General features: G+C 46.6%; 1 protein-coding gene across 2 annotated transcripts in view; it reads left to right on the forward strand.

Annotated features, from left to right (window-relative positions):
• POLG (DNA polymerase gamma, catalytic subunit) overlaps nt 1–24994 on the forward strand; it is a 1004779-nt gene that overhangs the window by 190029 nt on the left and 789756 nt on the right. For both annotated transcript variants that reach the window (XM_069624312.1, XM_069624311.1), the window contains exon 6: nt 17714–17793. In XM_069624312.1, the coding sequence (XP_069480413.1) occupies nt 17714–17793 (80 nt within the window). The remainder of the gene's footprint in view (nt 1–17713; nt 17794–24994) is intronic.

The raw sequence follows: 24994 nt of genomic DNA on the forward strand, positions 1-24994 counted from the left end.
CTTCATACAGGTCCCAAGTTGGAATGTGACTTAACCAGGTTTCCTGCAAGACTATTATGTCATACTTTAAAAGATTGTGATTACTACTATTGATTAGATGTTTAAAGCCCCTGGTATTCCATGAGAGCAGGCTAATATATTCTTCTCACTGGGATTGTTACGATGAAGCATTACAATCCTGATATTGCCAGGCTTTATGAGAATTTTGTTCTTCATTCAATTGGACAATGGTTTTATCGCCATATGTTCTTGATTGCGGCATGATGGGTGGAGCCGTTATCTGTGAGTTTATCACAGGGTCCTGACTAAGATTAAAGCCGATGTTATAAAAGGCTGTTCGGGCTAGATATAAGGTATTAAGTATGACGCCCGATCGAATATACAGTCGAGCCTCAGAAAGATCAAGGAGATTAGTAAACTCGACAAGGTCAATGTCAGAGGACGTTAAATCTTCCAGAGCTGTTATCTCTGCACAGATATTCAGGAAACTTGCACGGTTGAGTTCGTACCTATTGAAAGGAGACCCTCTACATTTAATTAGTAATCGATGATGTTTCTTAAATTGAGCCTGGTTCTTAGATATAATAGTGGAAGATTTGGATTCATTGTGAAAAGCTGATTCCCTTCCCACAACTAACGGTTTTTGTAAATCGAAAGGCTGAGTTTCTTGGTCATGATTTTGCAAAGTTGGACCTTTCAGAAGTTGTTTAATATTTGGATAATTAGTTTGTGTCACATTTGGTGAGCCACTTACCACACCAGAGCATGATTGCAGCATCAGCTGTTTGATGTTTTCATTTTCTCTTTTATAATTTGCAAATGATGTCCGTATTTCATTCCGGAGTTCCTGTAGAGTACACTCTGAGTCAGCAGATGCGATGCCTTGTGCTAAGCAACTGCCAGCAAGTAAACCAGCTTTTTGAAATTGAGTGGTGTTTGAAACAGCAGTTATTGGGGGAGGTCCTGCAAGTTTCATGTGATGAGTAGTGTTCATCATTTGTTCGGATGACGCAAGATTTTTCAAATTTTGGTCGTGCAATGGACTAACGGTTTTTACCGAAGCCATTGAAACAGAGGCCGCCAAAAGATCATCCAAAGGTTTATAGGATATAGGTTTTGATATGTAACTCTCACCAACTTGATTACGTTGTAAACGCCTCTTTTTCTTTGCTGCTTTAATTATTCTGGCAACCTTTTTATGTTTCATGGTAGAAGGCAGCCTGCCAAGAGTTTGAGCTGGATTCGATAGCACGGCATCAATTGCAGTGTTTGAAGCAGCAGGTTTGGAGGTGAGAAACATAGAAGCTAGATTAGATGACGTTTTTTGTTCACCACAGCCGTTGGTGTTTGGCCTGGGAGCTTGTTGCGAGTCATAAACAGTAACAACCTCGAACAGTTATGGATGATGCCGGTGTTACCTGGGCATCAACCATCGCCTTTATATACTGCCCAGAGGTTTGTTGGAGGGTATGCCCGACAGTAGCTTCAAAAGCATGAGCCGACAGAACAGATTTACTGGAAGCATCATCAGCCACATTGACCGACTGAGATGCTAAGGTCGGAGCCACCATTGGTACCAAAGGCTTTAAGTGAACTTTGTCGATGATAATAGTTTGAGTGCCTTGCTCATTATAGGTCATTTGATGTTTAACATCAATATGCTTTTTTACACCAATCTCACGGATTATATAATCATGTGATTGTAACAGGCGTTCTGGATCATGTTGTATTTTGCCATCTAAAGATTCATAAAGCTTGGCCAATGATAATAAAGCAGTGTTCATAGCAGTTAGGGTGTTATTAAGTGCCGGAGCTTCCGGAAAAGAGGGTCTATTGTTTCTATTTGAAATTTGTGGGTCTTGTATGAAGAATCGATAATCACCAACGTTTTCCTGAAATTGGGATCTTCTAGGAGTGGGAGCCACAAAAGATGAAGAGCGATTAGAAACACTGGAAGATTTATCAAACATAACTGGAGATTTATACAATTCCTGCTTATCAATGTCCTTTGACTTATTTTTGGGGGCTAGGTCTAATGAAATGATCGGAGAAGCAGGAATCAACATAGCCGTCGGAGGACTAAATCTACCTGATCTATCATTTAATTGTATTAAATCGGCAGTGTTTGAGCAGATGTATTGCACTTCAGAATTGCTAGCTTCATGCTGCGGGGAGGAATTAAAAAATTGTATACTATCTGCATCTATTTCCCCTGCAAGAATATCTTTTTCATATTCCTTTCTTAGCAGGAGTTGGGCCTGCACCGAGCATAATGGGGGGGTTAGTTGATAATGAGTCCACCGATGTTTTTATGGGATTTATAGGTATTTGGGACACATGCAATTCACCAGATTTGCATGCTAAAACAATAGAAGCATCAGCAATTTCAATATTTGTTACACTTTCAGAAGGTGTGACTGTCGTGTTTTTCTCAGTACACACAACTATTCCATTCTGCATTACAGCAGCAAGAGATGGACACGTCAAGTTTACTGCTTGCGTGGTAGCTGCGGTCTTGCAGAGTGATTTCTGAAACCTTACCCCTTCTGTTTGACAAAAGGAGCGAATATCTACAGTCAAAGACATAGACCTTTTTTACTTTTCCTGATTTTCTTTGAGTCTTTTGGCCAAGAACTTTTTTCGAGATTCCATTGGAAGTATGTCATAAGGACCATTGCCAAGCCTAGGCATTCCTGACATTAAGGACATTTTTGTTTTGGATATTTCATAAAGAGAGGCCATAAATAAGAAAAGGGAAAAGCAAAACACACAACAAAGCACGTACGTGATAAGTTGTAAGAACGGGTAATTATTCAATATTTATCAAAGCAAACATTTATTCTATTTATTTATTTATTTATTTATTTTTTCAAAAAGAAATAAATAAAATACAAATACAAAATTAAAACTTTAGACACCAAAAAACAGATTACCCCAGTTGAAATTCACCCCAAGAGAGAGAAAAGGGAAAAAAAAAATAAAGGAAGAAGAACAAAAAAAAAGGGAAGGAAAACTATTATCGAGGCCCGCAGTTCGCGCCGCGCACTGCGAACAGCAAACAGTACTTAATCGTACTTAGTGCGCGGCGCGAGTGCGTCAGAACAACAGTATATGTAGAAATGAAAGAGGGACCAGCGTGTGTGTGTCACGCGAGCGTCGTAGGCGGGACCTCCAACCGGAAGTGCTTAAAATAAAAAGAAACAAGTACACTTTTAGTAAAAGTAAGGAAAATTACATATGTCCATCAATGACCAAGAGCAAAGTCCAAATAGCTCAACGAACAAAGACAAAAACAGTTTGTGACAGGCAATCACCTTGTTTGCAGGAAGTCAGGCGAAGCCAGTGCCGCCTGTATAGACGTCCTCCTGGACGAAATGTTCCAAGTCTGCACGGCACGGAAACAGGATCAATGCAAGTCCTGGGCAAGTTTCTCCCACAAAGACAAAGGGAGCAGCAAAGTCAGCAAACAGTACTTAATCGTACTTAGTGCGCCAGAACCACAGTATATGTAGAAATGAAAGAGGGACCAGCGTGTGTGTGTCACGCGAGCGTCGTAGGCGGGACCTCCAACTGGAAGTGCTTGTTTGCAGGAAGTCAGGCGAAGCCAGTGCCGCCTGTATAGACGTCCTCCTGGACAAAATGTTCCAAGTCTGCATGGCACGGAAACAGGATCAATGCAAGTCCTGGGCAAGTTTCTCCCACAAAGACAAAGGGAGCAGCAAAGTCAGCAAACAGTACTTAATCGTACTTAGTGTGCCATTTTAATTTGTTTAGCAGACATTGGGGCTGAAATCACATAGCAAAAGCACACGTTCCCAGGGTTAAACGAGAGGGAATTCATGTACAATTTTTGATACTTTTCATGTCTCCGAACCAGGTTTACGGGTGCAGGGGAAAAGACAGTGAATTTAGCAGCATTTAGTAATTCAACATATTAGATATCAAACAGGTCTTCTGGCAGTTTCAAAGTACCCACGGCGGTTTCAATTGTCCCCTTAGCACAACTCAGCCTAGGAAGCAGTTTGAAGTGTTCTTAAGATGCAACATTAACACAGTAACTTGTTGGTTCAAGACTCTGTCAGTGTCATGATCGGCAGTATTCTCATGGGAAGCATGATGGGTATAATCAGTGGCAGATTAATAAAGTTCTGCTGATCATCCCCAATCTTTCAATGCCTTGACTTCATGATGTGGGAATTGCGGGTTGGACTGTGACGTGGTGTTGTGGTAACATTTTCAGGACCCAATCCCTACAGGCTAATGTATGTCCTGATATAGGGGAATGATAAGTTGCGCCAATTATGTTCATTCAAAGGACTGAGCAAATGTGTCGATGTGTTTTAATGTTAATTAGTTTAGATGATTATAAAAGCTTTTGTTTTTGGGGCGTCTCTTTGACAGCGCCATTTCATGCAGTTCTGTTCAACGTTCTGTTTGAATATTGCTGTCTCATCTGCGTCTGGGCCCTGAATAAATCAGTGTTACTTCTTGGCTGGTGTACACTCCTTTTTGGATTACTTTTGTCATTTTGATTGGTGAGTTCGAAGGCAACCCGCAGTACAGGCTCCTGCAGAGGAAAGAGATCTAACCCCCACTCTATGCTTGGAGAAGCATCTGATCAGCATAGAGTTGGAGCTAGAGGACCGAAGGTCTCTATCGGGGAGGTATTTAGGGAAAGACAGTTGGATATTGCGGGGTCTCAGGCCCCAGTAAGCCGTGTGGATGATGCAGAGGGTCTTGAATTTGATCCTAGCAGCAATAAATAAAAAAATAAACCAGGAGCCAGTGGAGAGATTTTAGGGCTGGAGATATGCGGTCCCTGGGCTCGAGGCCAAGGATAAGTCTTGCAGCCCTATTCTGGATTAGTTGAAAAGGGCGAAGGGAATAAAGAGGCAGATTGAGGAAGAGGCTGTTGGAGTAGTCCAGCTTAGAGAGAACCAGGGCTCTTGAGACATTGGGCCCCATTACGGGTCCGGCGGTAACCTTGCCGGTAAAACCGGTGGGTTGCCGCCAGACCCGAAAACAATTACCGGCTCCTGACTTCCCAGTGCCACCGGGCTGTTCTGAGTCCAGTGGCTGGAAAGTCAGGCGCCAGTAATTTTATTAGTCCCCATTCCAAGGGAGCCCCCTAGCCCTCCATGGGAATGGAGACAAAGGAGCACCGTTAACAATGGTGCCGGTGCTTCCATGAGAACTCAGCGAGCGGGTGCCGTCCGCCCGGCAGGTCTGACGCTGGCGGGCGGGGCGGCACCCGCCCGCAGAGTTGTACTGTGCCAATTCGGAAACAACTGTGCCGGTAGGTTTACCTACCGCAGAGGAAGCAGAGGAAGTTAATGAGAGACGGGAGACACCTATCAAGATGGCAACCACACCAACCAGCTGGGGAAGGTCGACCAGTTTCACCACTCTGACAGGTGTCACCGAACAGGTCCAGATCCCCTATCCGTGCAACTTCACCTGCAAGTTCAAGATCGTCGAACAGATCTGAAGGGTCCCGCCAAAACCTGAAGGATAAGCTGAAGCAGGTAGACTCCGCAAAACAGCATACAGCTCCACAGCCTATACTGCTTCCAAAGCCAGCGATTGTGCCCCCGTCCTATCAGGGACCGGGAACAAGAGTAGGGCGAACTTCCCATTACAGGCATTGACAACCCGCAAGACACTAACTCTACCACAACAGCGTCTCCCCCTAATACTGATTGGTTCATGATTGGGACACAGACACCCCAGTGGAAGAGCCGCAGGAAGAAACACCCAATCCTTCACCACCAGACGACATATTGGCATTTCACGCCACTATCTCTAAAGCCTGATAGGAATTTAGCATGATCCCAGAGGAGAAAAAAGAATGCTTGCTATTCGACCACAGGGGTAAGAAAAAGAGGTTGGTGGTGTCCATCCCAATATTAGACAGCGTTTGGGAAATAGGTTTGCGTACGCTAAGGCACCCGTTCACAGAACCTGCCTTTAAAAGGCAGATGGGAGAAGAAGTTTAAGGCACCAGCGTTCAAACCTAAATGCCTCCTTTTCTCAACCCACGCCAGAATCTGTGAGTCAGTGACTGCAAGTAGGAAGGCCCATTCGCAAGCGCAAAAGTGCACTGTGCCGCCAGAGAATGAAGGTCGAAAACTTAATGCCTTCAGGAAGTTGGTCATAACAATTGGGTTGATAACAGTGACAGCAACTAACTCGCTCGCTATAATGTCACGTTACAACCTGGAAATGTGGCACAGAATGGCCCCACTACTCGAGCACCTGCCGAAGATAAAAAGAAAGAAGCAACAGAAATCTTACGGGAAGGCGAAGATGAGGCTAACCACAACATCGATATAGCGGTAGATCTGGCCAAAACCGGTTTTAAACAAATCGGAAATGGTGATGATGAGACCGGGCTAGTTGCGGTATACAGATTTCAGCCTGGACGTACAACACAAGGTAATAGACATGCCCTTTGAGGGGGGATGATATGTTTGGGCCAAAGATAGACGAAGCACTGAAGGCAATAAAAGCAGACACTGATACGGCCAGGTCGCTCTCTAGCTTGTAGGGGAGAAAAACTTGTTGGCCCTTTAAATGGGCCTCGGTGAGAAACAACTCCACCTCCTCAAATAGTCGATCTTACTCCAAAGGGACGTACAACTCCCAGGGATACAAGAAGTCCTTCCAGGGATGCAACAAATCAAGACTTCCGCCAGACACAAAGACGAAAGCAAACAACGAACCCTCCAAGAGGAAGACCAGGAAAGCAGTTGCTGTGACTACGCCCTTGGCAAAGGCCAAGTGGCGGCGGGGGGGCTTGTCCAATTATGTTCACCAGTGGCGCTGCATAACCACAGACAGATGGGTTCTACAAACAGTCAACCACGGCCACCTGATGGAATTCACAAGTAATCCCCCAGCAACATACCACCCGTCCAACACACGCAGGGGCATCTAAAGGCCCTCCTCCAAGAGATCAAACAGAGGTTAATGAAAAAGGCAATAGAAAAAGTGCCAAAAGAATGCAAAGGACAAGGAGTATACTTAGGTTACTTTGTAGTGAAAAAGCCGGACGACAAGTGGCATCTGTGCAGCCTCCACAAGTTCATCAAAAGGCAAACATTCCTGATGGTAACGCTACAGCAGGTGATCAGCCATTCAACAACACAGCTTCCTGGCGTCCATGGACCTGCAGGATGCGTATTTCCACATCCATATCCACTCCAAACACAGGAAATATCTAAGGTTCGTGGTTCACAACACCCATTACCAGTTCCAAGTACTTCCATTCGGCCTGCCTGAAGTCAGCCCCAAGAACCTTTACAAAATATCTAGCGCCCATCGCGGCAAGCCTTTGCAAAAAATGTCACCACGTCTATCTGTATTTAGATGACTGGCTTGTGAGCGCCAACACACTCCATGGCCCAACACACCAGGTCGGAAACAGTACGGTCACTCCAATCCTTGGAGTTCTCCATAAACTACAAAAAATCTTCTCTGCAGCCATCCAAGCAAAGGGTGCGTCCCTCAATTCAGCAAATATACACTAACCTCCTTGATCCCGACGTTCAAACCCGAAAGTTATGCCTCGGTGCGCCATTGCATGCGCCTACTAGGCACTGTTATCGTGCATCCCGCTAATTCCCAATTGCAGGTTGCACATGCAGCCCATTCTGGAGTTCATAGCAGTGAACTGGTCACAGGTGGCAGGAATGTGGGATCCTCATCACCTCAGACATTGTAAAAAAAACTGCAGTGGTGGAAAAACAGACACAACCTTGTAAGGGGATGTCTGTTCCAAGAACCAAGTCACCAAAACACGCTGGTCACAGCCGCCTCGATGACGAGCTGGGGAGCGCATGGCGATCGCGTGCACTTAAAGAGGCTGTGGTCGGCACAAGAGACAAAGTTACACATCTACGTGCTGGAGCTGAGGGCGTTACGATGGGCCCTCAAATCTTTCCTACCAGTGCACCCAAGAGCGCACGGTAAAAATACTCAAGACAACACAACAACAATGTATTACATCAGGAAACAAGGGGGCACACGGTCTCCAACACTGTCTCAAGAATCTCAGCAGATTTGGAAATGGGCCATCTCCAACCAGATGATCCTGCAGGTTTTCCACCTACCGGGAGTCGAAAACAACATAGCGGACGGCCTCAGCAGACAGTCTGTGCAGTCACACGAATGGGAAATCAACCAAGGTCAACTGCAGAAAGTGTTCGATCGATGGAGTCAGCCATCCATCAACCTGTTTGCCTCAGCCGACAACAAAAAATGACCGGACTTCACCAGCATAAATCCACGTAGGGGTCCATAGGAGATGCGTTCTCGTTCCTATGGACAAACCTGTTTGCATAGACATTTCCCCCACAGCGGTATTGCACCAAACAATTCAAATGATCATGATGTTGGAGACAGTCTCCCGGGTATGCCAGAGCGATGCTGGAAGTCTGCAGACTTGGATGGCCCAACTCCCTCCCCCAGTATACAGGGAGGACTCAGTCAACGGCAAGTTCAAACTGTGGTTTATTACAGACAAAACCAACAGGGATCGATACAAGAACTCCTACAAGAACATGCTGGATAAAATTCCAGCATGTCCCACAGTAAATGGCGCGCAGGCCAGTTTTGTCTTAAAAATATGTCACTACTCCGTCAAAGATTTGATATAGTATTCTATTTGTGTCGCGCTCATACACAAGTGTTTCAGAGCGCAAAGAGGCTAAGAAGGGGAAACAGGGGGGCACAAAACAACGATCTTACAAGGCCCAGTGACATTGAGAACGCGCAAGTGCAGGGGAGAGGCAAGGGGAAAAGTGCAAAGGAGAGGGGAGAATTGGAAAGTGCTGCGCAAGGGATAAAGCAACAAAAACTGGTAGTGCAGCCAGCGAGATGGCAAGTGCAAGGTAAAGGCGCAGACAAGGGGTGTCTGATAAGTGCAAGTAGGGGAACTGTAGGGTAACAGATACAGACCCAAGTGCAGGGTTGCCAGGAGGCAGTGCAGGTGTGTGGCTGGGTGGGCAGTGACCTGGACCTGAAAAACAGAGGGTAACGAGGAGCCTGGTGCCAAGCAGATCAGATCAGCAGGGGAGAGGAAGAGCGAAGGCAGAAGCAAAGAGGCAGGTCTTGAGGTGCTCCCGGAAAACGAAGATGGTTCTCCTCAAGTTTCAGAGAGGCAGGGAGGCTGTTCAGAATAAGGCCCCAGCCGAGGAAAGAGATCTACCCCCAACTCGTTGCTTGGAGAAGCGACTGACCCTGATGGAGTTGGAGGTGGACGAGCGAAGAGCTCAAGAAGGTAGGTACTTACGGAGGGAGAGTTGAAGGTAGTGCGGACCCAGGCCCCAGAAACCTTGTGGCCAATGCAAATGGTCTTGAATTTAATCCTTGCAACCACTGGGAGCCATTGAAGAGATGTCAGGGCTGGAGAGATACGATCATAGGGCGTGAGGCCAAGGACAAGTCTTGCAGTTCTGTTCTGGATGAATTGCAGAGGGTGGAGAGTAGAGGCAGACAGATTTAGGAAGAGGCTGTTGCAGTAATCCAGCCTAGAGAGAACCAGAACTCGTGAGACAGTGGGCTTCTGGGGGAATGAGAGGAAAGGAAGAATACCTCTGAGGAGGTGCAGTTGGTAGTTAGACTTCTTAGAGACGTCAGAGATGTGAGGAGAAAAGGAGAGAGTGGACTCGAAGATGACCCTGAGGTTCTTAGCCTCACATGTGGGGCAGGGAGAGGGCCAAGGGAGGCCGGCCAGAGAGAGACGGGAAAGGAAGGTGTAGGTGTGCCAATGAAGAGAATCTCTGTCTTACTGGCATTAAGGCAGAGATCGTTGGCCGCACACCACTCCTGGATAGCAGACAGAAAGTCCGTGATGAGAGCAGGAGAAGAGGTGGCAGAGGGAAGCCTGAAAATGCAAATGCGCTCAGTGTCATCCACATAGCATTGAAAGTTGGGGCAGAGAGCGACAATGCGTTGGGCAAGGGGTGCCAGGTATTGGTTGAAGAGCCAGGGAGAGAGGTTAGACCCCAGGGAACACCACAGGTGTAGAGAGTGAGATAGAGGAAAGGAAAGACCCAACTTGGACCTGGGAGGATCGATCAGAGAGGAAAGAGGTCAGCTAGGCCAGGGCCTGATCAGTGATACCCAGGTTATCACAGAGATGGTTGAGCAGGATGGCATGGTTGACCGTGTCAAAGGCAGAAGAGACATCAAGTAAGATGACAACAGAAGGGATATTAGAGTCTAGGTCGGAGAGTAGGTCTTCACAGATGTTCAGTAGAACAGTTTCTGTGTTTCTGCCAGCTCTGAAGCCAGACTGATGGTCATGGAGGCAACCAACAGAATCAGTGTGAAGATTAAGCTGGGAGATGCTTTTCCAGGAGTTTGCCCAGGAAGGGGTTGTTGGAAATCGGGGGATAGTTAGCCGGGCATGAGGGGTCAGCTGAAGGTTTCTTGAGAAGAGGGTGCACAAGAGAGTGCTTCAGAGGGAAGGTGAAGGCTCCAAAGGCGAAGGAGTGGTTACAGAAATCGGGCAAAGCAGGAGCAAGGGCATCAATGTTGTCCTTGATGGTTTTGGACAAACTGGCAAGAACCTGTTTTGATGAGACTTTCCTAGATCGGACTTGCCTAGTAACCTCGGCAGGGGAGAAAAGAGGAAAGGAAGAGAAAATGGGAGGGGTCAGATGGAGGAGGGCCAGAGGTAGAGGAGATAGGGTGGGGAAGAGCAGGAGAGGACGGGAGGGTGGACAGGATGTCCTGGGTTTCTGGGATACATTGAGAGGCGAAGGCCGTGCAAAGGGCCTGGGAGGCGACAGGTGAGGTAGAGACTGCAGCAGGGTTGGCCAGCTCCTTGCAGATTTTAAAGAGTTCGGCCGAGTTGTTGGAGGCTGCAGAGACGCGGGCTTGGATGTGGGCTCTCTTCTTAGTTCGGAAACAAGAGCCGGTAATGCCTTTGGAGCAGGCGGCAGGCCAGTTTGTCAGAGGATGTACAGGAAGTCTGCCATTTCCTCTTAACCATCCCACACTCGTGTCTAAGGGTGGCTAGGTCGGAATCAAACCAGGAGTTGCACTTGGCTTTGGACTTCAGGTGGATCCTCATGACAGAGGCAAGAACATCCAGAGAATCAGAGATAGAAGAGTAGAGCATGGAAAGGACTGTGTCAGGGTGTGAGTCAGCACAAGGAGGAGGGGGAGGAGAGAAAGTGGCAGCGAAAGCCTCAACTGACACACATTTCATGGGTCGGATGACCGAGAAGGTAAGTGGCAGAGTTGGAGTTGGCTTGGCCAGCGGGGTAGAGAGGGAGAGATGGGAGGACAGGAGGAAGTGATCACTCCAGGAGAAGGGAGTGGTCAGGGGGATGGAGAGTGGGAGGTCAGTGGAGATCGGAGCATCAAGCATGTGCCCTGCTGAGTGAGTCGGGCCAGAGGGGAGAATGGTAAGCGAGAGAGAATCAGAGGTTACGAAAGAGTACAGAGGAGGGACAGGGCGCATCAAGATGGATATTGAAGTCGCCAAGAAGAAGGAGGAGTTGAGTGGATAAGGGCAGGAGGGAAGAGGAAGTTTCGCCCACTCGGATAGGAAGGAGGTGATCTGACCAGGATGCTGATAGATGGTAACAACGGTAAGAGAGTGGCCAAGAGATGGAGAAAGCCTGCAGACAAGGAATTCGAATGAGGAGTAAGTCTGCATAGGAATGACAGTGGCAGGAATCCACTCTGGGAAGATCAGGGCTACACCTCCTCGGACCGGGTGGATCTGGGTGCGGAGAGGATTTTGTAGCCGTCAGGGAGGAGAGTGTCAAAACTTGTGACAGAGCTGGCCATGGACCATGTCTCGGTGAGACCGAGGACACCGAAGTCAAGTTCTTCCAGAAGGCCGCAGATGTCAGAGGAGTGTTTGACCGCAGAGCTAGAGTTTAGATTGGCAATGTGGAGAAGGTTGCCGTCCTTGAAGGACCTTTGGGGAGGGGTACAGATCAGAGAAAGAGCACAAGGTGGGGCAGGAGAATAAAAAGGAGTGGGCAAGGTAGCCACGGGGGAGGCAGCGGGGGAGGCAGGGAAGCAGAGGAAAGGAGAGAGGGGACAAGCTTGGATGAAAGGAAATTGACGAGGCGTGGGAAATGCCTATCAAAGAGAAGGAGGTTGGCCTGAGGGCCTTGGACCAAGACGGTACTGTTCAGGTAAACATTAATGATGACCTTAAAGGAGTTGAAGGGGGCAAGGCGGGCCTGACAGCGGGTGCCAACATTAATGGGAGAAGAGGAGAAAGGAGAGGGCACAGAGATCATAGATCTGGCGAAGGAACAACAAAGAGTATGTCGGTGAGGGTCTGTCTGGAGGAAGCACTGGTATAGGTGTCAGCAATAGGGAGTCCGGGGTTAGAGACCAAGATATCCCTTTTGAACTTCTTCCTGCCAGACTTAGTGAGAAGGGAAGGATAGTGAATGGAGAAACAGTTGGTTAAGATAGGAGAAACCGAGAGCGCCATGGGAGATGTGGAGAGAGAGTGGGAGAGAGAAGCAGAGGGTGAGGGTGAGGGTGAGGGTCAGGGTAGGACCAGCGTGGCAGTGTAGCACAATGCAGTCACTGGACCAAACACATCTAAATTCAAATTGGAATAGTGGGTGGGTACACAACTAAATTCAAAATTGGAGCAGTGGGTGGAAACATAACCAAATTCAAATTGGAACAGTGGGTACACAACTAAATACAAATTGGAACAGTGGGGGGTACACAACTAAATTCAAAATTGGAACAGTGGGTGCAAACATAACCAAATTCAAATTGGAACAGTGAGTGGGTACACAACAAATTTAAAATTGGAATAGTGGTTGGAAACACAGTGGGAGAAAAGGCAGTAGGCGAGTGGAAAGAGGAGCTGGAGAGAAAGTCAAAGGTAGTAGAAATTAGTCCGGTTTTAGGGAACTAACCCATTGTTATGGAGGTAAAAAGAGATTTTTTGTAGTCCAGGTTCCCCTGAGGAGTGTTTGGATCAGCATCAGGATGGATGCTCCAATTGAGAGGGGGTCCAGGGAGACCCCTCGAAACAAACTGGCATTACTTGGGCCTTTCTCCAAAAACCTATTGCTGTGTGGGATTGGCCGTCAGGAGTCTAATAACCTATATGAGTACATATACATGTTATTATACTGGCTCTCACATGTCAGATGTTTGGCTTGTCCCCTACCCAAAATCTAACTTAACTACATTGTTGCAGAGTAGTGGACTTAAAATTGGTTCTTTCCTGTTGCTACCCACCCCCTGGAGTGCTAAACTGTGATTGGCTAGAGCTGACGATCCCGGGCCTCGGACCTGAAACGGTTCTCAGCTCACTGTGCATCTTTTCAAGGTGATGAGAACGATTAGGTGTCTGTCTTGTAACTTGTGTACACCACCTTTGCCTTATGAGACCATGTCCCGCTCGTCGCAACACTTGTTACACATTTGTTGCATGCTATTTGCAGCCTGCATCTGACCGATTTGAATCGGATCTTCCTTCCCACCACCGATTACTGTGTACTGTCTGCCTCAGCTGCATCACGTGTCTAGGGAAATTGAGTTCTGCAGCTCTGAATTATGAGGATGTATTCAATTTCTCTGCAGCTGGTCCCTTTGTCGTCTGGGGATTGGAATGTCTTCATATCTCTTGTCCTTGGCTCTGGGCCTCGTCTCACACGTCTTGCTCCCTGTGCAGCCTGAATCGGCTCAGCTCGTCTCCTGCTCAAGGATTTGAGGCCTGCTGTAATGCTCATAAACCTTATAATGCGGTTTCTACATTGTCTGTTATATTACATTCTCTGAGTTAGCTATACGTGGTCTGATCAGGTTCCATATATACTCCTGTATGTCCACACGACTATTGGCTTTAAGCATCAGCAAGCTCGATCAGGATCTCTTGTGCCTTGCGGTTTATGCGTTACTGCGTTTGGCTAATGGCAAAAAAATAAAAGCAATGACAGTATGTATATGTATCTGTCCTCTATCTATAGAACTGTACGCTTGTGTTCTTCATGTATTCGAGTGTGTGTTTGTGCCGCGCAGTGCAGACTGCCCCTGTGCTTCATGTCTAACGCTGCTATGTCGTGGTGTCTAATGCCGTCAGTAACATGGCTTCTTGGTCCTTAGTCCAGGCTGTCCATATAGATGTTTCTGACCATGGCCTGTGGCTCTTCACTCGCGCATGGATAGATTTGTACCGCAACTGGTCTGTATGGCTGACTGAGAGGGTACCTCCCAGTGTATTTGTCGGTCATTGGTGCATTTGGGATTCGCCCGAAATAGAATGGGTGATTGCAGTATTTTCTGCCCTTCCATTTTGTCATGAACCTGGTGGGAGGAGCGGGGGGGGGGAGGGGGGAGTCCCAGGATCCCGACTCCCTCTTCAATGATGCACCCTTGCAAAATCATTCTCATTGCACAGAATTAGTCACTTCAAACCTTCCATCTTGTCATGAACCTGGTGGGAGGGGGGGAGTGGTGGTCCCAGTATCCTGACTCCAACTTCAATGAAGCACCCTTGCAAAATCATTCTCATTGCACAAAATTGGTCACTTCAAACTTGCTACTCAGACCTCCTTCAGTTGTCAGCGGATCGGACAGTAAGGCTACCCAGACAACCAGGCATCATTTCTCAGGACAACATGAGGGACCTACATCACAACCCGCAATCCCTTCAGTTAACAGCGTGGCTCCTGATTTCGTAGAATTTGGACAGCTTTCAATCCATCAAGACTGTAAAGACATCCGCGATGCAGCTACAGCACCCTCCAAGAACAGATCATATTGTTTTAAGTGGAAAAAGTATGGCAACTGGTGCCAAGGGAGCAACCGCTCGAACCACTTGACCTAATCCCGGAGCAACTTCTCCCTTACCTACTCTTGTTGGCAAAGCAATGTTTCAGTCATTTATCCATTAAAGTACACTTGGCGGCCATCATCAGGTATACAAGGAGAAGGAGTTCCTTGTCCCTGTTCAGCGACAGGCTACTGAAGCAGTTCCTAAAAGGGCTCTTTAGGGTCTTCCCTTCAACTAAGGCAATCCCACCAGACTGGAGTCTCAACACAGTCCTCACAGAGCTCATGAAAAAGCCATTTGAGCCAATGGCCATGGCCAATATAAAGTAAGTCCCCTGAAGGTGGCCTTCCAAGTGGCACTCACGTCAGCACGAAGAGTATCAGAGCTACAGGCATTGGCAATCAACAAACCCTACCTGAGCTTCCGCAGAGATATGGTGCTCCTTATGACCAATCGAAAGTTCATCCCAAAGGTTCCCACAGAATGTCACAAAAATGCAAACATAACATTGCCTGTGTTTTTTCAAGAAGCCTCCACGCCTGCAGAAAGTGCATTACACTCTTTGGATGTAAAGCGAGCCATCAAATACTACCCGGACATAACCAAGTCTTTCAGGATGTCCACACAGCTCTTCGTGGCTTTCGGCCCTGCAAACAAGGGTAAAGTTATAGATAAGCAGAGTGTGTCCAGATGGATCACGTTGGCTATCTCGTTCGGCCAGACAAAAGCGGGCACAGCGTTAAGAGGCATGCCCCGGGTACATTCCACAAGAGCCATGGCAGCATTGGAGGCCCTGTGGGCAGGAGTACCGCTCATAGACATCTACCAGGTGGGAACATGGAGAGTGCTGCACACGTTTACCAGGCACCACTGCTTGATTGGACATGCAGCATGCACCGGATGTGCAGACGGGGAGAGTAGTTCTACATTGTCTGTTCCAATAAGGTAGGAGTTCCCTTTACTTGCCTACACCTGCCTGGTTCTATACTGCTATGTAATCTATTCACAATATGTGAATCTGTGAAAGATCCAATGCTGGAGAAGGAGTAAGTTGCTTACCTGTAACTCCTGTTCTCCAGCATTGGTATCTTTCATAGATTTACATGCGCCCTCCATCCACCCTGGCCAGGTAAAGGCCCTCAGATGCCAAAACAAGGTCCAGCATGACTAGTCCTAATCTGAGGAAGGGCTGGGGAGGAGGAGCTTACTACTCGAGGTCCCATTGGATGGGACTAAAGCACCCATAACGAGGGTGACAGCATACAAAATATGTCTAAACTTTTTGTTTAAAGGTAATATCCTAAAAGTAACCGAGGATTCCCAGCTTGACTCTGGGGAATATTCACAGCATGTGAATCTATGAAAGATGCCAATTCTGGAGAACAGGAGTTACATTTAAGCAACTTACTCCATCTGTACCCTTACAGCACTTTCTGTAAAACAATGTCTAAAGTTGAGATTTTGACTTGGGGGACTTATATGAGGGAGAGTAGTGTATATAAATTGACAAATTCTGAGGGAACTCTTTGTTTACTTCATGCTCGGGGCCATGGTGAAAGCCATGTGGCCCTTATTCTTAGGCCAGTGGCTTGGGTTTCTACTGTAGGGCAGTGTTATCCACACCCAGGATGTGGGCAGATTGGTCTTGAACCTCTGTGATTATATTGCCAGTACAAGAGACGAGACCATGTCAAAATCCAAATGTAGATGGTTCACCAACATGGGTTATATCCTGGAGGAGCAAGGGTGATATGTATGTGGGCAAATGAAACTATATAACCAAAAGCTGACACAGTGCACATTTGGGCATCTATTATACTACTTCTAAAATTCCCTCTCTCCGAGGAAGATCCACCCAACATCTGAAGGCTCTTGAAGCAGATAAAGGCTTCAGTCTGCTGGTTTCATGCACTTGGCCTAGAAGTGTGCCCAGCTATATGGATTCTGTTAGGTCACTCAAACATTAGGTCATATGATGGACTTAGAGATTGTTGGACTCCTTGTTGTCCCTCATGGGGTACACCAGCGTCATCCCCAGAAGTATGAAATATGTGGCTCTAGTTGTTTTTCTTCTTTTTAAAAAAAATAAATGTGCATGACAGCCCTGGATTAAAGACCAGGTTCCCTCACTGGTTGAGAGACATTGCTCCTTGTAATGAACTGGATGACATCACCACCTACATCTAGTCCTAAGAAAATATGGGCATACTATAAAAAGTATCTATTGAATTGGCAAGGCTGATGGAATCTAGTACAAATGGAAAAATCAGACATCGATGCCCGGACTAAAGGTTAGTGGCTCTACTGTTTTCCTGATGTCGGGTAGATGGAGGTTGGTGTGTGGTTATTGGGCCTTGTTAATTCAGGCAGGTGATGGGGCGCTGCAGTGCCCCGGGCAGCTTGTGGGTCTTTACCTGCCTTCTTCAATTTCCGTAGGGTCTTTAAGAGATAAAGATTTGGGAGAGTTGAGTAAAAATGGCAACTATTTGCTGGATGGACTCCCTTTTCTTTTATTGCAGTTGCACACCACTAATGCGTGTTCAAGGTTTGTTGTTTGTTCAGCCTTACAATGAACACAATAACGAAGTTTAAAAAAGAACTGCAATCTTGCCCCATGCCAGAGACGAGTTTTTAGTTGGTGAGCTATTCACCCAGACATGACAGGTCGTCTGGACATCGAAAGGTCGTATATATTGAATGTTGTCACAACCACAAGAAACAGATTGAAACAAAAGTGTCATAGAATTTGGTTGCTCAAACTCTGCATTGCCTCTCTACTTTAGCAGAATAGGAACTCAAGTTTTGTAATCGTTAGTTAATGTGTACTTATGCGACATACAAGCAGACTCTGATGCACAGATTATTTTAGCTGCATGTTGAAATACGTTCCATGCGTATAATCTCAATTTTCCATTTCCTTGCTTCTGGTCTCCAAAGGATCTAATGAGATACTGTGCTCTTGATGTCCAGGCAACGCATGAGGTGTTCCAGGAGCAACTTCCTCTATTTATGAAGAGGTGAGCGCTGGTTAAATCTGATTATTCCGACAAGTGAGAATGTGCAGTTAAAATCCATATTGTCTGTTATGTAAGGATGATGTCAAGGTAAGGAGTTTAATCCTGATATTCTTGGGGTTTTTACCTTGTATTTCGAGTAGTGAATGAATATTGGTAACTAAAGGTGCAGCCATGCATAAGCTGTATCGTCCTTCAAAATAAATGAAATAATGAATTTAGGGTTCATGGTGTTCTCAATCTGTTTAGTACATTTTGATGAGTTGCAAGCCCTACACAATTGATTTACTCCAAACAGTTTATTGCAGGTTACAGTGTCTGAACACACAATAATTCATCCAGGTTTCACCCGAAATTCATCTGGAACGTATTTCACGAATGCGATTTTGAAGAAATGCATTGTGTTCATCTTTTGCCCTTTCTCGCACATTCATAATCCTTTTGGATTGGATTGCTATCACATTGGGGCAGGCTGTGAATTCTTCCTTAGATACTATTTTATTGTAAAGTTTGATGGTACAACACATAATCCTTTGGTTCTATCCATGTTCGCCAAAGAGGAATACATCTAATCCATCTTGGGCCAATATGGGCAGCCAAATTTATGAGCCACTAAGAGGTCCGCACAGTGAACACAGGATCAATGAATGCATAGTCCACTTTCCATATCCAGTGTTCGCAACACAAAGCTAGGAAGTGGAGTGGGGTGCGGCAAAGACGAGCAGGTAAGGAGATTGAAAATGGGGTTGAGGGTCATGGGAGGCTTGGGGGCATTGAGTTGCGTTACAGGGTCTGGGGGGTGGCAGTGCCTTCAGGATGCATCAGGCGGGCTGGTCTCGGGGTGGGGGTCATGGAGGGCAGAGACCCCCATTTAGCATAGGGGAAGGAGGGGAGTCTGGGGTGTTAAACCCCCCATTAGCAGGGACATTGGGAGTCAGGCGGGAGGGGTTTGAGGTTAAGGGATTTGGCTGGTGGTAAAACCAAGAAGGGTTTGGTGGACCATATTCAGTGGGTGGGTATTCGAGGGTTGGGAATATGACCAGCTGTGACTTGGCCGAATCACAGAACCAGACCTTCCTAAGTATGTTCTCTTCAGGGTCACCCATATATGCCATGACCACTGCTATCTGTTATTGTTTTTCCATTGACTAGTGGCACATAGCACCAGCTGTGCCACTGTTTGGACAGCACTGTTTTTCTACCTGATGCTTGCTGATTTTTGGTTATTTAGAGAGTGTTGGCCCCGTGCTCGGAGGAGGAGCAGCACAAAGTGAATTTTATATTTTTTAATTAAGATATTCTGTATAGCATGAGTGAAGTCGAATATCAATTCAGAATGTTGAGATTAATTGAATGGTATGCTTTGATAGAGGTCCATTGGCTATTAAAAAGAGTGTTTGGGGCTCTTGTGAACTTCAGGCAATCTAGTTTAATTCACAAAGAAAGAGGAGAAGCCTCTCTGATGTCTGGATCGTGCCCCTACCTTAGTGAGCGGGCAACTAACACGTTCATGCAGGCTGACCATAGGCATCTGGTCCACTTGTACTGATGGAACATCCTAGTCAGGCACCCAGGTTCAGGGATGTCTCTATTTTATTGTAGCTAAGCACAGACCCTTACATTGAATTGTTGGTTGGTTGGGAGTTAGTGCAAGTCTTAATTCCTGAGAAATGGATCCTGAATATCAAAGATGTGATTGGGCCGTATTGGTGCAAATTGAAGTCTTGAACGGTGTTTTGACAGGGATTACAATGCAGATGCCGCTACAGTAAAGACAAACTGGCGTGTATATTAATATGAGACACAAATGATAACGCCCAGTGCAAGGGACCAGTTGAAAGTGAATGGGCCTGGGTTAAACGTGCCTCACCGCAGTACTTTTGATACGCAAGGCAGTTTGCAATGATCCAGCCTTGGATGTGAAACGGGGAGTTTTCTATCACTATACATTTAAAATGCCTCATTTTGTGTTGCTTGTTGGTTTAATTGTGTTTTAGAGTGCGGGAGAGGGGGCATGCATGTGTTCATGGTGATTGCCCATAGTTAGGGTACTTTCTTTGCACTTGGACGTGTGGAATTTATCTGGATCTTCTCCCTTCATGAACCACTGCAAGGCCTTGTCCCTCCAATTCTGGTGATCCAGCACCCCATACATAAGCCTGTCAAGATTCCTGGAAATCCACCTGTTTAAGCCAAGAGACTGTGTGGAGCATCCTGGAGTGTGTTCTTTGGGGAGATATTGCCCCACTCTGTGTGCCTTGGGTTCCTGACTGCAAGGGATAGTAGAACGATTCCTGTCAGGGGAAGACTCTGTTAATGTGTTTGCGGTAAGTTAACCACCCAGGGTAAACAATTGCGACCTTCATGCTCATGGAATTCTCCACTGTGGATATGCACCTTCGGTGATGGCAACCGGCTCCTAGAGGATGTGGAAGTTTGGGCTCTGGAGCATGGTGACATGCACATCTCCAATCAGAGTGTGTGATTGTTTCCATCATTAACCAGCTAAACCACAAACGCAAGAGCTAAGCTCTCTGAAATAGCTAGCGTGGCCGCATTGCCTAGACACAACCAGCCTGTTTTAGGGATTCCTGTCCCTTAATTGGTAGAGATATTCAAATTGGTAAGTGTTAGAATAATTATTTATTTGAATGGCACGAATGGGACCGAGAGGTTTAGGCTTGTTCATAGGGCTAAAACTATGTTGTCAATGCTAGTCCTAAACCGCATAGGGCACTTACTTTTTTCGAATTGTGCTTATTTCACCAGGCACCCATGTTCCTCCATTATATAATAATAGTATATAATATCTAGTTTTTATATAGCGCTAACTTGCCCACAGGCATAACAGTTCATAGTATCATCCTACTGCGTGATACTCAATTTATCGACCTTGGAAGGATGAAATGCTGAGTTGGCGCAGCTGGGATTTGCATCTGAATCAGCGGGTTACACACAGATGTCAGAGGCGAGCGCTCAGCTCGCTGTGCTATCTGACCGGCATTAACAGGTGCTATTCTCAAATTACACAGAGAGGCCTAGTGTGTTTGGTGGTAGGGCGAGCCTATTGGCACAGCTAGCAAAACATAGAATAGGACCTGCGGCATAGGGGCACAGTGCTTGAAGAATGGCATAAAATTAAGGAGTAATAGAGGCATAAACACTGTAAGCACATACACGGGCTGGTCCTATAAAGACCCCCTACATGTACTATAATGGTCCATAGAAAATCTGTTAAACCACCCTGTGATTGTGTTGGCGCGTAATACTCCTCATGTGAAGTAAGGGTCCAGTCAACCAAGATCACATATGGGTCAACTGGAGTTTTTTTCCCGATGGAATTTGTACAGAAAAACCTCCATCGAAAAAACACATTGAAATATAGGGGGCGAGCTTTGAGGGTGATGGGGGGATTAAAGAGATAGCTAGGGGGTTGGGGTAGGGTTTAAAATATAGGGGAAGGTAACACTCCCAAATATAAAATAAACTGCCGTAAGCCAGGGTAGGTAGCTATAATGTTTTTCCTCTGTTCTCAAAAATCCGCCATTTCGTCTTTTATGCACAACATTGTGATTTCTGCATTCAAACACTGACCTATTATTTGCTGATATAGCACGTCTCTATGTTGTTCACTGCCAGTAACGTTTAGAATTCAGGAACTGAGGATAGGATATGCTTCAGTGTATATTGTCTTTACAGGAAACTGAATTGTTATTGCTGTTGCGTCCCTCCATAGATAATGTGTGACAAATGTAAAGAGAGCTTGCCTTCTAAGAGACCATTGTTTTTATCCCATGGCATCTTAGTTCAAAGGTTGTTATTTTGCTTATGTGTATGTTTCGGAACAAAAATCTGCAGTTTGTGGCAGCTCTTGTGTGTGTCCCAGAAGCGTAGACAGGATAGGGCCTGTGTGTGCAAGGCCCACCCAGCATCTGTAAATGCCCACTCAGCAGTGCTGTGTGGACATTTACAGATCTTGATGTCACTGTGGTGGGACCAACTACATTAGCTACAGGCACCACTTGTTAGACAATACTGGCTACGCCTCTGGTGTGTCTGTGTGTATGTAAATCCTCTGCGTCAATTTACTTGGTTGAAAGGCCTTAAATTGCCTATTAAATGAAGAGCTGTTAAGCAGAGAGCAGGGGGCAGTTCGATTTCTTCGAATGGTTCCTCCCTCTGGAGCAGCCTCCCCTCCCCATCTCTGCCTGGCTTCTGATCACCTCCCGTTCTGGAAACACCTCAAAACCTTCCTTTTCTCCACCTCCCGTTCTGGAAACACCTCAAAATCTTCCTTTTCTCCACCTCCTTCCCTCTCTCCCTCCCCTGCTAATCCTCCCCACTGCCGCTCAGACTGGTGGTCTGGTCCCTCATGTGCCCTTCAGGTCACCAGGCCCCTGCCCAGTTCCCACCAGTACCCCACCCCCCCTCACAGCACTGCCCTCTGGGTCTACACCCACCTGCCAGGCGACACTTGTCCCCCCCCCTCCTGGGATCCCTCCACTGCAGCACTTCACCCTAGGCGCCTTATAAATAACCAATTAATAGTAATAATAATAATAATAATAATAATTAAGAGAGGACCAGTCTGTATGCCACATACGAATGCTTGTATCTTTAAATCAGGCCTGCTTCCGGCTGTTGACCAGACTCTTGGAAAATCACTTGGATGACCGGAGACCAGAGGGAAAGTACTCCACACCATGGTAGATCAGGCTTTGGCTAAATCCCTCAACATGACTTCCTCATACTCTGCCCCTAGGTTGAATCTGAGCTGTTCAGTTGAGCTTTCAGGTTCCTTTCAGGTACTAGCGTGTTACCAGGGCTGAGTTACAAGCGAATCTCAGCCCTGGCTAAGCCGCTTGCCACCTCTCCCAATGTAGGCTGGTTGTGGAGGGTGGGTTTGGGGGTGAGGGGAGGGAGGTGAAATGGGCCCAACAGGGCTGACGCGCTATTGACCCTCCACTGGCCATTTGCCTTGACACTGATGAAATGCTAAGAAGGAGCGCAGTTTTGTATGTTTTGCTTGAATTAAATATTATATGGGGAAAGGTGAGACCAACGGTAGCAAATAGTGTGAAACTGAATTTCCCCTGCCACAATCCTTTGCCTCAGAGTTGAGCTCCGCTTTCCAGCTACTGGGATCAAATGAAGGGAATGGCGATAGGTTCATTAATCTGAGACTCAAAACACTTAAATGTTTTTCAGGCATATTTGGGTTTCATTGTCCTTGGACAGGGACACTGTCCTCTATGATTGAGACTAACTTTCCTCTCAGGTTCTGACCGACACCTCTGGTGGGTGTGGACAGACTTTTTCGATTTCTGGGGAATGTCCTCTGATTCAGGGCATGCATCCCTTCCTTCCACCAGTATTTCTGATTAAGTTGCACTTTTCTAGTCCTTTGGTATTTGAACTCGGTCATCGTGCTATCAGTAAACACAGCACCTGGTATGCTCACAGGTGTGCCATCGTGCTATCAGTGTAAACCGCATCTGATATGCTCACAGGTGTGCCATCGTACTATCAGTAAACACAGCACCTGATATGCTCACAGGTGTGCCATCGTGCTATCAGTAAACACTGCACCTGGTATGCTCACAGGTGTGCCAACGTGCTATCAGTAAACACTGCACCTGGTATGCTCACAGGTGTGCCAACGTGCTATCAGTAAACACAGCACCTGATATGCTCACAGGTGTGCCATCGTGCTATCAGTAAACGCAGCACCCGATATGCTTACAGGTGTGCCAACGTGCTATCAGTAAACGCAGCACGTGATATGCTCACAAGTGTGCCATCGTGCTATCAGTAAACACAGCACCCAATATGCTCACAGGTGTGCCAACGTGCTATCAGTAAACACAGCACCTGATATGCTCACAGGTGTGCCATCGTCTATCAGTATAAATCATGGAAAAAGGAAGTGTCGTCGTGCCAGGGGTTTAGAGCTGAGACGGGGTCATTTGATTCCCAAGGCTCCCCTAGATAGCTCAATGTTTAAGCAATGAATGCTACAGTACATTATTTTAAGACAATAAATCCTCTTGACACAATATGTAAGATACCAAAAGGGGGCAAGTATCACATAACAAACGTTTTTAATATATGTAAAGCAATCAACAAGTGATGAATCAACAAGGAAAAGCCAGTGAATAGACAACAACAAAAACATATAAGTCTCAAAACATATACAGCAAATTGGTGTGGTGTGACACACACCTGAGCTTAATCTGTTATTTCATCACAGAAAAACATGCATTCAAGTCAAAGCGGTGGTGTCCAAAGAGCGACAGATATGCAGAAAGGAGTGATAGGCTGAAAAAGTATAGCCAGAAATACGGTTAGTGTTAGCAGCAACGTGGTAGGACCTGGGTGCGTCTGCCTGTCCTACCACGGTCTCAGGAAAAAATCCAAGACAAACACCTTTTTGTTGTGTTGCTCTGGTCAAGGAGTGTGTCCTTAATGTTCCCAGTATAAAGGTCTGGAAGGGTAAAATCAAACAGAAAAAATCCTGATAGTATTGTACAGGTATGTCGTCTGTTTCTAAGGTTTGCCTTGCTATCAGTAAACACAGCACCTGATATGCACATAGGTGTGCCATCGTGCTATAAGTAATATGCCAGACCTGCGCATAGTTGTTTTTTAAAAGTACCGAAGCAAGGTACGTGTCATAAGAAATAGTGGGAGCGACGGGACGGGCTTCTGAGTCGCAGACAGTAATTAGAATAGGACCTGAGGCATTCCAAGATGGCCGCCACCCCGTGAGGATGCACATCCCTGCTCCTCCCCCTGAACGAAGAAACATAAAGGAAGAAAAATGCAGAAAAACAGCTGCATACTCCGAGACAGCAGCAAGATCCAGTCACCTTCTCACTTAAGTATGCCGACACTACGAATCCGGACGCATCCTGCCCTCCGTAACTCCCAGACTACCAGAGCGGTAAAACCCCGAACGGAGCTGAGAGCCCTCTGCAGTCGACAGCACCGAAGGAGCCGGCGGCACACACCAGGTTGGGATAGCCGTGACTGACGTCGGGGGGCGATACGCATCAAGCCCGTAATCCCCAACAGCCTCCAATGGCCCTCAACGGAGGGCAAAGGCCCCCTGCAGACCTCCCCGCTGAAGGCGGGAAAACGCGAGAAAAGCAGAAGAATCGGACCGGGATCATGAAGCACCCCACCAACAGGGAACCGGAGAAAG

Source organism: Ambystoma mexicanum, chromosome 11 (genome assembly GCF_040938575.1).
Source record: "Ambystoma mexicanum isolate Mex_15411 chromosome 11, UKY_AmexF1_1, whole genome shotgun sequence".
Taxonomy (NCBI): Eukaryota; Metazoa; Chordata; class Amphibia; order Caudata; family Ambystomatidae; genus Ambystoma; species Ambystoma mexicanum.